The 16,243-nt window shown below is 44.4% G+C and overlaps 2 protein-coding genes across 11 annotated transcripts in view; both read left to right on the plus strand.

Moving 5' to 3' along the window:
- LOC116966579 (protein transport protein Sec24B-like) overlaps positions 1 to 9,114 on the plus strand; it is a 51,294-nt gene extending 42,180 nt beyond the window's left edge. For 5 of the 6 annotated variants that reach the window (XM_033012972.1, XM_033012971.1, XM_033012973.1 and 2 more), the window contains 4 exons: positions 272 to 379; positions 6,046 to 6,138; positions 6,876 to 6,979; positions 8,633 to 9,114. In XM_033012972.1, coding sequence (XP_032868863.1) covers positions 272 to 379; positions 6,046 to 6,138; positions 6,876 to 6,979; positions 8,633 to 8,741 — 414 coding nt within the window. In that variant the 3' untranslated portion in view covers positions 8,742 to 9,114. The remainder of the gene's footprint in view (positions 1 to 271; positions 380 to 6,045; positions 6,139 to 6,875; positions 6,980 to 8,632) is intronic. The other variant, XM_033012976.1, reaches the window with a different exon arrangement.
- A 4,935-nt stretch (positions 9,115 to 14,049) lies between these two features.
- Positions 14,050 to 16,243, plus strand: part of LOC116966580 (heterogeneous nuclear ribonucleoprotein D-like) — a 32,515-nt gene continuing 30,321 nt past the window's right edge. For 4 of the 5 annotated variants that reach the window (XR_004410060.1, XM_033012978.1, XM_033012981.1 and 1 more), the window contains exon 1: positions 14,050 to 14,411. Coding sequence is in view for 4 of the 5 variants with exons in the window: in XM_033012978.1 (XP_032868869.1) it covers positions 14,092 to 14,411 (320 nt within the window). In the remaining variant the exon portion in view is untranslated. The remainder of the gene's footprint in view (positions 14,412 to 16,243) is intronic. The other variant, XM_033012979.1, reaches the window with a different exon arrangement.

Genomic DNA, 16,243 nt, shown 5'->3' on the forward strand with positions numbered 1-16,243 from the left:
AGACTCAGACAGAGAGAGACAGACAGAGAGAGGCAGAGAGAGAGAGAGACAGAGAGGGAGAGAGAGACAGAGAGACAGACAGTGCAAGAGTGAGATAGAGAGCAAGAGAGAGAGAGGGAGAGACAAAGAGCGAGGGAGAAACAGAGAGAGAGAGAGAGAGAGAGATACAGAGAGACACTGAGGGAGACAGACTGAGAGAGAGAGATTGGTCGTGGTAGTGAGATTAGCGAACAGGGCATCAAACTGTTTTTCTTTTTTTTCTTTCTAACAGCAGGGCTCTGTGGAAACAGACACCAGGCCAGTAAAGAGGCCGGCCTTGATACCGCTGTCTGCAGAAGGTCTTACACTGGCAGGGGCATTCCTAATGGACTGTGGTAATGTAAGTGTAAATGCTACATGGAAACAGTTCAAGAGCATGGGAAGAGAACCTACAGACGTGTAGCCCTCTTTACCAGTCCCAGACACCTCCCTGTCATGGCCACCTATAAAAGCCAATGGTTTTGTGGAGGTAACATAATAATAATAATAATAATAATAATAACTTTATTTATAAAGCACTTTAAACAACTGCAGTTGCCACAAAGTGCTGTACATGAGAACTCATGAACAAAAAGCTATTACAACAATTAAAAACCATTAAAAACCGTAAAACGAAGGACTATAAAAAACACACTAAAAATCAAAAGACATTAAAAGCACTAAGAACAGGAGCAATGCCTCAGCCAGTGTCGAAAGCCAAAGAATAAAAATGTGTTTTTAGGGAGGATTTGAAGATGGACAGTGAGGGGGCCTGTCTGATGTGCAACGGCAAGGTGTTCCAGAGTGCCGGAGCAGCAACAGAAAAGGCTCTATCCCCTCTGAGCTTCCGCTTAGACCTTGGTACCTCAAGGAGCAGCTGATCAGCTGACCTGAGGCACCGGGCAGGAGCATATAGGTGGAGCAGCTCAGAGAGGTAAGGCGGGGCAAGCCCATTCAACGATTTAAAAACAAATAAAAGAATTTTGAAATGAACTCGAAAGTGCACTGGGAGCCAGTGAAGGGAGGCCAAAATTGGCGTAATGTGCTCCCTCTTTCGTTCCGGTCAAAAGGCGAGCGGCAGCATTTTGAACAAGCTGGAGACGAGCCAATGAAGCTCGTGCGACTCCAGAGTAGAGTGCGTTACAGTAATCCAGCCTAGATGTAATAAAGGCAAGGATTACTGTTTCAAAATGCTGCCGCTCAAGAATGGGCTTCACCTTTGCCAGCTTCCTTAGGTGAAAGAAGCTGGACTTAACCACCGCGCCTATTTGTTTATCTAGTTTAAAATCACCGTCCATCCTAAAACCCAGGTTCAAAACGGTTGGCTTTACATAGGTATGTTGCAAAGCCTACCTGAAGCGTCGTTGAAGATCTGCTGCTGAGGGTGTGCGCGATTTTGGCGCCGTTTAGAGGGGGCGGGTTTAAAACGCGATTTTCTCTAAGCTGTTCCAATCGAAAATGTTCAGCCTAGTTAATTATTAACGAAAAATCGCTGGAAGACCCCGTCGCAAAAGCTATTATTAGTTTTAAAGGCCTTGAATAATAGTTAGAGTAGTTTAAAAATCAATCTTTAAACCCGCGACAGCCAGCAACCGCAGGGTCCCATAAAGCAAACCACAGAAGTTAGGTTGTATATTTTTACATTAAAAAGGGCTTTTAAAGAACCCTTTATACAAAGTTTAATATTGCGAGTAGCTCAATTTGGCCCCATTATATCCCGCAGTATTTTTCTCGGCATTTGGGGCACAAATCTACCGCAATGTGAACGTTCTAAACCAGCGCGTTCCACAGGGACCCACTGGAAAGCTGATTTAAAATGGACTTTAATTTGCAGCAATTGAACACTAAATTCCTTCCATTTGGCCTATAAATTAATGTAAATGAGATTTAAAAATCATGTTTTATTGTGAATTATTTGTGAATATTATTTGGACATTTAGGCTATTTAAAAATGTTAATCATTTATTAAGAAATGGATAGATGTTTAGATCTAGTAATTGAAGTCTGAAATTAGCTACAATTAGGTAACTAACTAATTATATGCTTTAATTTCAGGTCATCCAAGTAAGATTATTTTATATTTGTTTCAGAATGCTTCAATCTATGATAACTGAAAATGTCATTCAGTTCTCTTAATTTTTAAGAAAGTTATGGGCTTTTGACTGTTCACGATCACAGCTTTTTTGTTATGTCCATAGAAAATCAATAGGGAACAAGATGCTCATTTCCCAGTATGAAAATGGCCATAACTTTTTTAATACTTGAGATATGAAAGTGAATTAGGTGTCAAATTAAACTTATTTTTATGCTTTATCTGATGGGATAAATTACAGACTTGATTTTTAAAATCTCAAAATTTTGTAACATTGCTACTTTACAGACAATGCCAGTGGACCCAAATCAACAAAGGGAGGTTCACGGCAGCCATTGGGGCCAAACAAAATCACCTCTGTCTTCTCTTCATTAAGTCCCAGAAAGTTTAAGGCCATCCAGGACTTAATGTCCTCAAGACAAGACAGAAGTGATTTTAGAGAATAGTCGTCTTCTTTCCTGAGTGGCATATATAACTGGCTATCATCTGCATAAAAGTGAAAGGAGATGCCATGCCTTCTTAAAATTGAGCCCAGAGGAAGTAGGTATAAAGAGAAGAGCAGGGGCCCTAAAATTGAGCCCTGTGGAACCCCATATACCAAGGGAGTGGAGGAGGATTCAAAGCCAGCAAGGCTTACACGCATGGTTCTGTCTGTCAGATAGGACCTGAACCATCCCAGGGCACTGCCACAAATGCCCACTTGGTGCTGTAATCGGGAAATTAAAATTCCATGGTCCACTGTATCGAAGGCGGCAGATAGGTCCAGCAAGACAAGAACCACATAATTACCAGAGTCGTTTGCCAGGAGGATGTCGTTGAAGACCCTTAGCAGAGCCGACTCTGTGCTATGCATAGCCTTGAATCCAGACTGGAAAACCTCCCGAATATTGTGCTCATCCAGGAAGAGTTTCAGCTGAGCATAAACTACTTTCTCCATGATCTTAGAGATAAAAGGCAACTTGGAGATCGGCTTAAAATTGGCCAGATCAGTTTGATCCAGGCCTGGTTTCTTAAGTAGTGGTTGCACTACAGCATGTTTAAAATTTATGGGGACAACCCCAGAACACAAGCTACTGTTTATGATGGCGAGAACCGACTGCCCTATACTCGGGAAAACCTCTTTAAAAAGAAGAGGAGGGACAGCATCACAGGGGGAACCCGACAGCTTAATATGCCTAACCACATCCTCTAGACCCGACAATGTCAGAGGCACAAACTTATCGAATGCCACCAGGCATGGGGCCGGAACAGAGGGGTCAGAGGCAGGAGCTGAGATGAGAGCCCTTATAGAAACAACCTTATTGATAAAGAAGTGCAGGAAGTCATTGCACAATTCGGACGATGCTTCCAAGCAAACAGGCTGTGGGGCATTTAAAACAGAATCAATAGTTTTGAATAACACACGTGGGTCGTGACGCTTAGACACTATTATATTAGACAGGTAATATCTTTTGGCCTCTTTAACAGTATTTTGGTAATTTCGCCAGCTGTCCTTTAGGATTTGCGATGAAACCTGCAGCCTGTCCTTCTTCCACTTTCGTTCAGCTCTGCGACAATCCCGTAGAGCTGTACGAGTTGCGTCACTGAACCAGGGCTCGGGTTTAGCTCTGGGCTGCAAAGTTTTTAAAGGAGCCACAGAGTCCAGCATAGTTGTGCAGGAGGAGTGGAACCAAGAACTAATCTCCTCCGTACCAAGGGGAGTGGACGCAGAGGGGGCACAGAGCTGATCAAAAGCAGCAGAGAATTGGCCAGCAGCAGAAGGGTTAAAGGACCGACTGCGCCGAGCAGACGCTACAGGTCTAACTGCAGCACTGGAAAAACCAACATCAAACAGTACAGGCATGTGATCAGAAAACACACTATCACAGACCTCCAAGTTTAATACAGGCAAGCCATAGGAGAGAACAAGGTCCAATGTATGTCCATGTTCGTGTGTGGGACCAGACACACACTGCACAAAATTAAAAGAATCAATAAGACTTAAAAAGTCCTTCGCCAACGGCTTATCAGGACAGCACACGTGTATGCTGCAAACATGGAGCAAACAACTCCAGGCATCAAGCACGTGAGAAGAGAAAAGCTTGCCCCATTGCCTGTTAGAAAGGTGAAGATGTTCCTGACAGGGAATACCAGTCCTGAGATGCGACCCAAATGGGTTTAAATTGGAACTATTAAGATTCTTTCATATTATGACCATCACCGTCTCATAAGATCATAAGTGATAGTAGAATTAGGCCATTCAGTCCATCAAGTCCACTCCGCCTTTCAATCATGGCTAATCTACCTCCCAGATCCCATCCTCTTCTCCCTATAACCTCTGACTAATCAAGAATCTATCTATCTCTGCCTTAACTATATCCACGGATTTTTCCTCCACAGCCTCTGTGGGAAAGAATTCCACAGATTCACCACCCCCTGACTAAAGAAATTCCTCGTCATCTCCTTCCTAAAAGAACGTCCTAGTTCTAGACTCCCCCATGAGTGGAAACATCCTCTCCACATCCACTCTTCCCAAGACTTTCACTATTTTTTACATTTCGATGAGGTCCCCTCTTATTCTTCTTAACTCCAGCGAATATAGGCCCAGTGCCAACAAACACTCATTATAGGTTAACCCACTCATTCCTGGGATCATTCTGGTAAACCTCCTCTGGACCCTCTCCAAGACCAGCACGTCCTTCCTCAGATATGAGGCCCAAAATTGCTCACAATATTCCAAATGTGGCCTGACCGCACCTGAAAGAGCCTCTGGTGTCTGGTTTCTCTGCACCTGGGAGTTTGGGAACCAGGTGGTTTCTGGTGGATTGATGTTTGGGGAGTGCGTGGCCGAGCTCTGGGGTCTGGGTGACTGAGGATTGGGTCTGTGTGATCAACAGTTGGGGACGGAGTGATCGGCTGATGATTGGGCCAGAGTCAAGAGTGGCTGATGGTTGAGGTCTGGGTGACAGGATTGGATCTGGGTGAACAATAGTTGGGGGACGGGGTGACTGGGGGACAGTTGGGTGGGGTACTGAGTTAGCAAGGGTTGGGGTTGAGGTGACTGAGAGATGACACCACAAGTGTTGCCCACATATACCTCTCTCAAACCCCTTGTTCAAAAGGCACTGCCACCTACCTAAAGGAATATAATAACTGAAATCATGATTGGCTTACTACACATTTTTATAGCTGTTTTTTATAATTAGGAATACACTGATGTTCTGGGCTTGCGAGCACATAGGGCTCCCATTCCCTATACATCAACACCACCCAGTGTTGAGACAGGGAAGAGTTGAGTCAAGAGTGTTTAATGTTCATACGCTCCAGTAATAGAACTATGAAATGTTTATTTGCTGCAGCTTCACCGGCTCATTAATGCAAAGACGCAATGAATAAAGATACAATAAAACAACAATACAATAAACTATCAATTAGAATAGGTAACCAGACTATAATAGTGCACGCTGAAGTACATTGTGCAACCTATTAGAAAGTCCATAGTAGTTAGTTGCTGAGTTAGCGCAGTGCGGTGTAGTTCATGAACCTGATCGTAGATGGGAAGAAGCTGTTCTTGAACCTGGAGGTCACGATACCTTCTTCCTGATAGTAGCAGCAAGCAGAGATTGTGGCCAGTGTGGTGTGGGTCTTTGTTGATATTAGCTGCCTTCTTGAGGCAGTGACTCCTGAAGATCTCTTCTGTAGCGGGGAGGTCAATGCTCATGATGGACTGGGCAGTGCCCACCACTTTATACAACTTCCTTCCAGTTATTGAACCAGGCCATGATGCAACCAGTCAGTATGTTCTCCACCGATGGAGTCTAGCAGTTTTGGATGAAAGGTGCTGCTGAGCACTGCTGGATAGCTCATATATCATGTATTCTAAAGCGAATGTGTTTTGTTGACCACTGGGACCATACAATAATTGTGTGACCAGGATTGTGGGCTGTGTTCCGCAGGCTCTGTATCTCTGGGTCGGCAGACATTGCAACACTAATTTCCTCATTGATGTACTGGGTGTGACCAGTTATACCTCGCTACCAGCCACTGTGGTAAGTCCTGTGTCTGTGTTGCCACTCCCTTTACTTCTGACCAGGTTATTAAACAGTTCAACCCTCATTATATAAAAAGGACAATAAAAACATGGGAGAAACTGCAAGAATCGTGAGAGGACTAGATCGGGTAGATGCACTGAATCTCTTGCCCAGAGTAGGGGAATCGATGATCAGAGGACATAGGTTCAAGGTGAAGGGGAAAAGATTTAATAGGAATCTGAGGGGTAACTTTTTCACACAAAGGGTGGTGGGTGTATGGAACAAGCTGCCAGAGGAGGTAGTTAAGGCTGGGACTATCCCAACGTTTAAGAAACAGTTATTCAATTACATGGATAGGACAAGTTTGGAGGGATATGGACCAAGTGCAGGCAGGTGGGAGCTGGGACATATTGGCCGGTATGGGCAAGTTGGGCCGAAGGGCCTGTTTCCACACTCTATGACTCTAATAATCTACGTCCAGCAGGGGAAATAAAATCTTTCAGGAAAGACTGAACAGACGGGGCCCTTTTCTTCAATGTCGGAAAAACTGATGTAATCTGATGGAGGACTTTAAAATTGTGAATGGATTTGTTAGGTCGATGCAGGTGGTTGTTTCCACGTGAAGGGAAAACTAAAATCAAGGGGCAAAATTATAAACAGGATTAGGGATCGGGATCTTGGGATAGATTTTGTCTGGGCAAACATGAGGAAATGCCAAGTAAAATGTCAACGTCAATACCTTTGCTGTGTTTCAGACTTTGCTGCCCATTTTGGAAAGTCCAGCTTCTAAACAAACCCATGCGCTGCTGGAATCTTTAAGGAAGGAGAGACTTTACTATGCACCGTGCTTTATCATTAAGTGAGTACAAGGTTTCTTATAATCTCATTTAAACTCTTTGGACTTTATGTCTCATAGACACTTTTGGCGCTGACATTTAAACTGATTGATGTACAGTATTGGTGAATTGGTCAAGCATCAAAACAGGGAAATGTGCACCCATGTCGTCAGATTTGTCCCAATATTAAAGGGCCATTTGCATCATTAGATGTCTCTAGCTTTGAGAAGTGGAGCTGAGAGTGTGCAACAGTTGCCATCACAGCCACCCCGTCATTCCAAACTTGAATATCTATATTTGAATAGTCCAAACGCACACATAGGCAAAGCAACCGGTTTGGTTTACTTTAGAGATACAGCGTGGAAACATGCCCTTTGACCCACCGAGTCTGCGCAAATCAACCATCATCCTCTTTTCTATGGACAATTTACAGAAGCCAATTAACCTACAAACCTGCACGTCTTTGGAATGTGGGAGGAAACCGGAGTTCCCCGGAGAAAACCCACGCGGTCACAGGGAGAACGTGCAAACTCCGCGGAGTCTGCACCCGCAGTCAGGATCGAACCCAGGCCTGTGGCGCTGTAAGGCAGCAACTCTACTGCTGCGCCACTGTGCCACCCCAATGACACATTCCCGCAATCGTCCAAATTATAGGGCTGTAAAATATGGCGTCGGATGAGATATGAAGCTAATTTACAGGAATTCATCCTGCACTTTGGAAAAGCCTTCATTTGTTACTTGAATCTCTCTATGGGGAGATTGATTGATTGAGTTCGTCCAGCAGCCCATAGATTTTAGTCTTATGATTATGTAGCTGAATACTTCTGCTCAGAATACACTTTAAATGCTTCCACTAAAAGACATCTGGGAGCAATTCCTGGCAATGTTTTAAAGTTCACTCACTGTGGGTGAGAGTGAGTGACCTGTAGTAACTGAAGGTTCAGTGCTGCCCAGTGGCAAACCTAGAGTACTCATAGCCAGTCTGTGTCTGGCCCTTCACACCATTCGGGGCTTTAGTATAAGATTGTCCCCAATATATTCGGTACAGATATACTCTTACATTGATTGATTGAGACAAAAAAGTATGGAAGAATAACTTGGATAACTGAGCAAGCACGGAAAATGTTTAGTGCAGGAAGGAACTGCAGATGCTGGTTTACACCGAAGATAGACACAAAATGCAGGAGCAACTCAGCGGGACAGGCAGCATCTTTGGAGAGAAGGAATGGGAAAAGGTTTACTAAGGACAAACTACTTCTAATGGTTGGAGTATAGGGACCAAAGGTCACAGATTTGTGCTGAATGGTAAAAGAAGCAAAGAGGAGATGAGAATTTTCTTTTACTTGGTAAACGACCGTGCCCTCCTCACATGCTGAAAGCAGATCTCATTGCAAAGTGTAAGAATAAGTTTAAGGTAATGTAGGAAAAGAGCATGAGATTGGCCGTCCCGAACTCTGTCACAGCATCAGCAGAAGCACAAATAAGCCGAAGTTCAACAAACCATGCACGTCTACGGTGATTTTAACATCAAAATACCTGTTGCCTCCTGTACTGTAAGTGATAATAATACTGTCCGCTTCACTGTGTGATATTGATGACCAGATATTGGAGTGTTTGACAATTCAGGAATAGTTAAGCAATGCCATGGATTAATTCTGCCGACCTTTCTTCGACAGGGATGACAGTACTTCACGGTCCATATTCATCCAGCATCTGATCAATGACCGCACTGAATCAGCAATGTCCTACTATGAATTTCTGCTTCACCTGAAGGAGCAGGTATGAAAGCAATCTCCTCAATGGCTCCAGAGATGACTGGTTCACCTCTGGCTGGCCGCTGAAGGCACAAAGACTCCTAAACTCTAATTTCTTTATATTTTTGTTTGAAGCTCGTGGATTATATTTTAATCATGGAGTCTTTGAAATGAAGTAGAAAACACTTTAAGTATATATGCAAGACGTTTTTTTTCGGATTTGTGTATAAAACCTATTTAATCTTCTACTGAATGGAGAGCTAAGTGAATGAAGTAAGGATGGCAGAAGATGTCAAGTATGAAACCCTCACCCTTACATGTGGAATATTTGCTGCTCGTGGAGTCTTATCAGGTTTCTTAGAAGTTCATTGTAGTTTACTGAATAAATAGTTTGACTAAAACTCTGAGACTCTGCACTGGATTCTGTTATAAGCTTCGATGAAATAATCTGCTGTGAAGTAAACCCAGCCTGTGTAATCTGTTTGCTGTTTGTACTAAACTAGATGATGTGTTGCTTGCTGCAAATGAGATTGTTTCACGTCTGACATAACGGGTCTCCCAATCAATTTACTATCTAACAAAATACAATAAACCTGTCAATGGCAATAACCATACTGTACATAACCAAATGTTCCAGTATTTTGATATACAGAGACCCATTTAGCGAACAATGTGTGGGAAGGAACTGCAGATGCTGGTTTACACCGAGGTAGACACAAAATGCTTGAGTACCTCAGCTGGACAGGCAGCATCTCTGGACAGAAAGAATTGGGTCATCGGAATAAAGCAGGAAGCTAGGAGAAACAGTTCCCAAATACATAACTACACATTTCTCAGTGTTGAAACGTGCAGCACCCTTAACAGAGCACAGACTAAACCTAACCTGTACGTCTTTGGAATGTTGGAGGAAACCAGAGCACCCAGAGAAATCCCACGTGGTCACAGCGAGAAGGTACAAACTCCACACAGACAGTACCCATCGTCAGGATCGAACCTGGGTCTCTGACCCTGTAAGGCAGCAACTCTACTGCTGTGTTGTATAACCTCATATTTCTCATGAGTTCTTAAGGTCTTACCTCAAAACGTCAATCATCCCTCTGCCTCCACGGATGCTGTCTGACTTGCTGAGCACTTCCAGCAATTTGTTTTTGATCTTCATGCAGATATTGTGATGATGCCGAACTGCTGCCTGTGTATGGCACTGTAGCCTACATCTGCAGTGTGATTCTCCTGCTCTCATTCTAAAATTGGACAGCACAGAAACATGTCCCTTTCAGCTCACCTTAAGCATACACACTGCGATGTCTATCCATGTCATATATATCCTTTTGCTCTTGTATTTTATTTCATCCACATGTTTAAGCTATAATGTTTTATTATTAATGTTTTATTCTTAATGGTTTACTGTATGTCATGTTGTTACTTGCGAACGGAGCACCAAGGCACATTCTTGTAAGTCTACATACTTGGCCAATAAACTTATTCATTCATTCATTCATTCATTCATTCATTCATTCATTAATCCCCTTTACCCACATTAGACATGTGTCCCCCAATGCCTTTCCAATGAAAGAATGGGTCGACTGGGCTTGTATTCACTGGAATTTAGAAGAATGAGAGGGGATCGTATAGAAACATATAACATTCTTAAGGGATTGGACAGGCTAGATGCAGGAAAAATGTTCCCCATGTTGGGGGAGTCCAGAACTAGGGGTCACAATTTAAGAATAAGGGATAGGCCATTTAGGAATGAGATGAGGAAAAAACTTTTTCACCCAGAGAGTCGTGAATCTGTGGAATTCTCTGCCACAGAAGGCAGTGGAGGCCTATTCACAGGATGTTTTCAAGAGAGATTTGGAGATAGCTCTTCGGGCTAACTGAATCTAGGGATATGGGAAGAAAGCAGGAACGGGGTACTGATTTTGGATGATCAGCCATGATCATATTGAATGGCGGTGCTGGCTAGATGGGCTGAAATGCCTACTCCTGCACCTATTTTCTATGTTTCTATTTTTCCTATGCTATTGCAAACAAAGGATCTCGGACAATACGTTTGGAGAATGGTCTCGACCCAAAACGTCTCTTCTACGTGTTCTCCAGAGATGCTGGCTGACCCGCTGAGTTGCTCCAGCACTTTGGGCATGGGAATCTGAATTACCTTCATGCACTGAGGAACTTCTGCTCTACTTGTGTTTAACCAGGTGATGTTTTGTGGTTAGTGATGGCAGTTTCAATGCAGTGCCACGGAGTGGCTGAAATTATATATTACAAACAAGAAGTAGGAATACATAGAAACATAGAAATTAGGTGCAGGAGTAGGCCATTCGGCCCTTCGAGCCTGCACCGCCATTCAATATGATCATGGCTGATCATCCAACTCAGTAACCCGTACCTGCCTTCTCTCCATACCCTCTGATCCCCTTAGCCACAAGGGCCACATCTAACTCCCTCTTACGCTTTTTAAAAAGGTAAATAAACATAAAACATAAGGAAGTGACAAGTTTGGAAAGATAAGTTAAGTCGGATTGGTAGTAGCAGTTAGCCATTTTGCACTGAATACGCTCTGATATAAAAAATGCCTTTATATCAGAATCACAAGGATTGGTCTGTGGTTCAACATTCATGGTATTGCATCTTGATTTGTCTTCAGACTTTATTTGCTCACACCGTATATAAAATCATGAGAGGAATAGATCGGGTAGATGCACCGAGCCTCTTGCCCAGAGTGGGTGAACCGATGACCAGAGGACATAGGTTTAAGAGGAAGGAGAAAAGATTTAATAGGAATCTGAGGGGTAACCTTTTCACACAAAGGGTGGTGGGTGTATGGAACGACCTGCCAGAGGAGGTAGTTGAGGCAGGGACTATCCCAACGTATAAGAAACAGTTAGATAGGCCCATGGATAGGACAGGTTTGGAGGGATATGAACCAAACGTAGGCAGGTGGGACTAATGTAGCTGGGACATGTTGGCCGGTGTGGGTAAATTGGGCCAAAGGGCCAAAGGGCCTGTTTCCACACTGTGTCACTCTGTGATTCCATCATTTTCCAGCTGTAATGGGAATGTCGTTGCTTAGTTTCATTCTTCTTTCTTCAATCGTAGCTACCACCCCAAGACTTCTCTTCCTGTGTTGTGGGAGGCCAGCTCTCTCAGCTTCGGTTTTGTAAACTCCTCCCCAGTTTGATTGATTGTGCTGCTTTGCTGGCACCCGTTGGGAGATGAACAACTTCTTATCGAGTCCACGTCACAAGATCAGAAGTTGTTCAGCCAGAGCTGAAAACACATCTCGGCATCTGCATACAATGGCGTCTGTCTTGTGCTTCTTGTGCGTGGTGGTGGAAAGATTGGTGGAAACAGGGCCGCGACGTGAACGCACTTTCCTTGAACTAGACTGTCACCAATTAAATATTGTGAAGACCAAAGCTTTCATTGGTCATGTCACAAATTCCAATGAAGCTATTGCCCACCAAGGCAAGTGTCTGAAATTGATCTGGGATTTGCCATCAGTTTATTGTCATGTTTGACTGAAAGCTGAGATTCCCAGCCAATATCCTTCTCAGCAGATTGCCTGGTTTTATCTCCTTCATGTCTCTGCACCATCAAACTGTTAAGCGTGCTTTTGCTTCCATTAACCTCGGTATTCCAAAATGCATCTGCCCCCTCCTGGAACTGGATCTTCTCAGAACTCTTGTATGCACCCTTTTTTGCACAAAATCGCTTTCACCCACCATCTTTGCATTTTCTGACTGACCTAGTCCAGCAAATTAAATCTCATTCTTTTCAGATTTCTCAATAGCCTTGTCCCTTTCCATCTTCCAGTCTACAATTCTCTGAGATCTCTGCCCCTCTTTCAACCTCTTTCACAAATCTATTTTTTTTACGACTCTACTATTAGCAGCCATGTTTACAGCTATCTGGACCCTAGCTCTAAAATGTCCCTCTCTAAATCTCTCCACTTCCCTTTCCCATTTGAAATATTCCTTGAAATATACCTTTTCATTCTGCTTTTGTTCACCTACTCAACAATCTTTTTTTGAGACCTGGTGCTTGATAACACAGCATATCACCAGATTCAAGAACAATGTGACAATGATAAACTGATACAATACACAAAGAAATAAATGCAAGTTGATTGAGTGTACTGTCAAATATTTCTTGAATAATACAAGCTTCCAAATCGTTCAGGAATGCTTTTAACCTTTATGAAATTGGGTTGTGATGCAACTTATGGTATCAAACAACAGAGAACAGTGAGTTTATTAAAATCTGCTGCAAGCAAGTTGTCACATTTATTGCAATGCAGAAAGCTGCATATGTCAAAAATATGAAACAAAAGCTTTTTCTCAATTCCTCAGGAGGAAACCAATCAACCAACTGCACATCCAAGTCGGTGCGAATCTGCCAGCCCAGTCTAACAAAGACACAAGAAGCTGGATAGGACAGGTTTGGAGACATTTCGGGTCGAGGCCCCCCTTCAGACTGAGAGTCAGGAGAAAGGGGAACGTGAGACAAAGACGGTGGTACTGTATATATAGATATAGAACAAATGAATGAAAGACATGTGAAATGTAAAGATGATCAAGAGATGCCGTCTGTCCCGCTGTTACCCCAGCATTTTGTGTCTTTTATTATTATTTAATCGGGAAAGGGACAAAAACTATGAAGGAAAACAGATACAATGCAAACTGGATTTTGCAAAAAAAAAACTGAAGGGGAGGCGGATGCAGGTAAAGCCCATGGTAACTTGTGAAATATTTGGCAGATGGGACGTGGCAACATCAATTAGGAAGGAATTGCAGATGCTGGTTTGAATTGTTGCAGAATCAGCGTTGCTCCCGCCCCCCGCCGCCTGCGATAGGCTGAGACCTGCCATTGTTTGGCTTCCTTCTCTCCACCCATTGGTTAGCCGCGCTGTCACACAGCGGTCAGCACTCGTCATCCGGGACCGGTTGTTCATTGTCTGTTCACTGTCCCGCCCTCTCCACAGCGATGGTCCAGGCGTGGCGGCGGCTGGGGCCAGGCTCGGTTGCTGATTGGTTAATGCGCCCGCCCATCAGGCAAGATCCCGCCCTCTCAATGACTATTGGTCAGGTGGGAGAGCGGGAGAGGAGCTTCCGCTGCTGATTGGCGAGAACACCCGTCTGTCAGACGCCTGTTCCCGCCCCACCATGACTATTGGCCAGATCTGGCAGCGGCGGCGGAGCCTCCGTTGCTGATTGGTTACAGGTCCCGTCCATCAGGCGGAGGTCCCGCCCTCTCCATCACTACTGGTCAAGTGCGGCAGATGAGTGGGGCGGGCCTATTGCTGATTGGTGACAGCGCCCGTCCATCAGGCGGACGTCCCGCCTCCGTCCCGCCCTCGTGCTCCAGCTCTTGTCAAGATGGCGGACTCGGCTCAGTTCACAGAAAACGGCAGCGCTGGGGCGGGTCCCGACGGTTTCGACGCCGCTTTTTACAGTTTCGGCGGCCCGGTAGACAACGAGGCTTTCGGCAACGCGACGGACTCGAAAGCCGATGCGTCCAAAGGCGTGGGCGGCGGCGGCGGTGGAGTCGGTGTCGGCGGCGGCCCAGGCCACGAGGCCTCGGGGCGGGCGGGCGACGGGAGCCAGGCGGCGCCGTCGTCGCAGCAGCTACAGCCGCCGACCAACAAGGAGATGGAAGGCTCGAAGATCAACGCCAGCAAGAACGAGGAGGACGAGGGGTGAGTGCGGGAGGGAGCAGAGGCCGGGCTTGTGTTTGGGGCGCAGGGGCCTAGTCCTGGGCTGACCCGCGGGTGACCCCCTTTGTGGAGCTCATTGAGGGTCTGGTGAGCCAGTTTGTAATGAGATTAAATGTTCCCCACCTTATTGCCTCGGCGGCTTAATGGCAGGGGAATCTAACTACCAGAGACCAGGGTCCTGATCAAGCAAAGCAACAAAGGTAGTCTACTTTGAATTAAATTAAATACTCATCCTGACCCTATTATTGAAAATGCCCTGAAGATGGACACAAAAAGCTGGAGTAACTCAGCGGGACAGGCAGTATCTCTGGAGAAAAGGAATAGGTCGAGACCCTTCTTCAAAGTGCCCTTATTACTCACGTTCCTCTCACGGCCCATTCATTGATCTTTGTGCAAAATATTCATTTAAAATAAAACGCTGGAAATACTCATCAGCTCAATCAGCATCGGTGGTGAGGTAAACAATACTGACGATCAAATTCAAGAGTCCAGAGTGTTTTATTCTCATGTCCCAGATAGGACACTGAGATTCAAATTCATGATCTTTCACGACATCTGATTTACAGCAATGTAGTTGCTTCTACTGAAATGGCGTAACAACGTGCTGGGGTGTAATAGACGCCGTGTTGACAAATGATCAAATAATGAACATTTAGAACAAAAAATGTTTTGAACTTCCATGGCCTTGATTTTTTTCAACTGGTCTGCACAATATATGGCAGAGGCTTCTATTGTTTCCAAAATATTTTGCAGCTGAAGAAAAATATTTGTAGTGCAGGATAACATAGACACATAATAGCAATTTTTTTGTCCATGGGCATTGCATAATGTGAAAATCAGCAGCTTGATTTAAGATTGCTGACAGTACCAATATTGGAGGAGTTGCAGACAGTAAGGAAGGCTGTCAGAAGATATAGCAGGATATAGATAAGCTGCAGAAATGGGTGGAAAAATAGCAGATGAGGTTTAACCTGAGCAAGTGTGAAGTGTTGCATTTTGAGAGCTTGAATGTAAGGAGGGAGTATACGGTTAATGGCAAGACCGTAACAACATTAATGTGCAGAGGGATCTTGGAATCGAAGTTCATAGCTCACTAGAGGTGGCAGTCCAAGTAGATAGTGGTAAAGAAGGTATATGGTGTGCTTGCCTTCATTGTTAGGGGCATTGAATATAAGAGTCGGGAAGTCTTGATGCAGCTTTTTAAGACTTTGGTTTGACCACATTTGGGGAATTGTGTGCAGATCTGATTGCCCCATGACAGGAACGATGTGAAAGATTTGAAGAGGGTGCAGAGGTGGTTTACCAGGATGCTATCTGGATTAGAGGGTTTCAGCTACAGGGATAGGTTAGATAGATTTGGATTGTTTTCTCTGGAAAGTCAGATGTTGAGGGGAGACTTGATAGAAGTATACAAAATTATGAGAGGCATAGATAGGCTAGACAGAACATTTTTCCCCATGGTGGAAATGCCCAACATTAGAGGACATAGCTATAAGGTGAGGGGAAAATATAAAGGAGATGTACAGGCCGTTTTTTGGGGGCCTGGAATGCATTGCCGAGGTGGTGGAGGAGGCAGATGTGATGGTGGCGTTTAAGAAACGTTTAGATAGGCACATGGATTTGCACGGGAATGGAGGGATATGGATCACTTGCAAGCCGATGAGATCAGTTCAGCTAAACATGTTCGGCACAAACATTGGGTCAATGGGCCAATTCCTGTGCTATACCATTCTATATTTTGTGATCATATTTTTGATGCTGGATGGGGGATAATATCCAGTATTCTCTTGAACTCCCTTTCTTGTGAATATTGC

The sequence above is a fragment of the Amblyraja radiata genome, chromosome 37, assembly GCF_010909765.2.
Source record: "Amblyraja radiata isolate CabotCenter1 chromosome 37, sAmbRad1.1.pri, whole genome shotgun sequence".
NCBI classification, from domain to species: Eukaryota; Metazoa; Chordata; class Chondrichthyes; order Rajiformes; family Rajidae; genus Amblyraja; species Amblyraja radiata.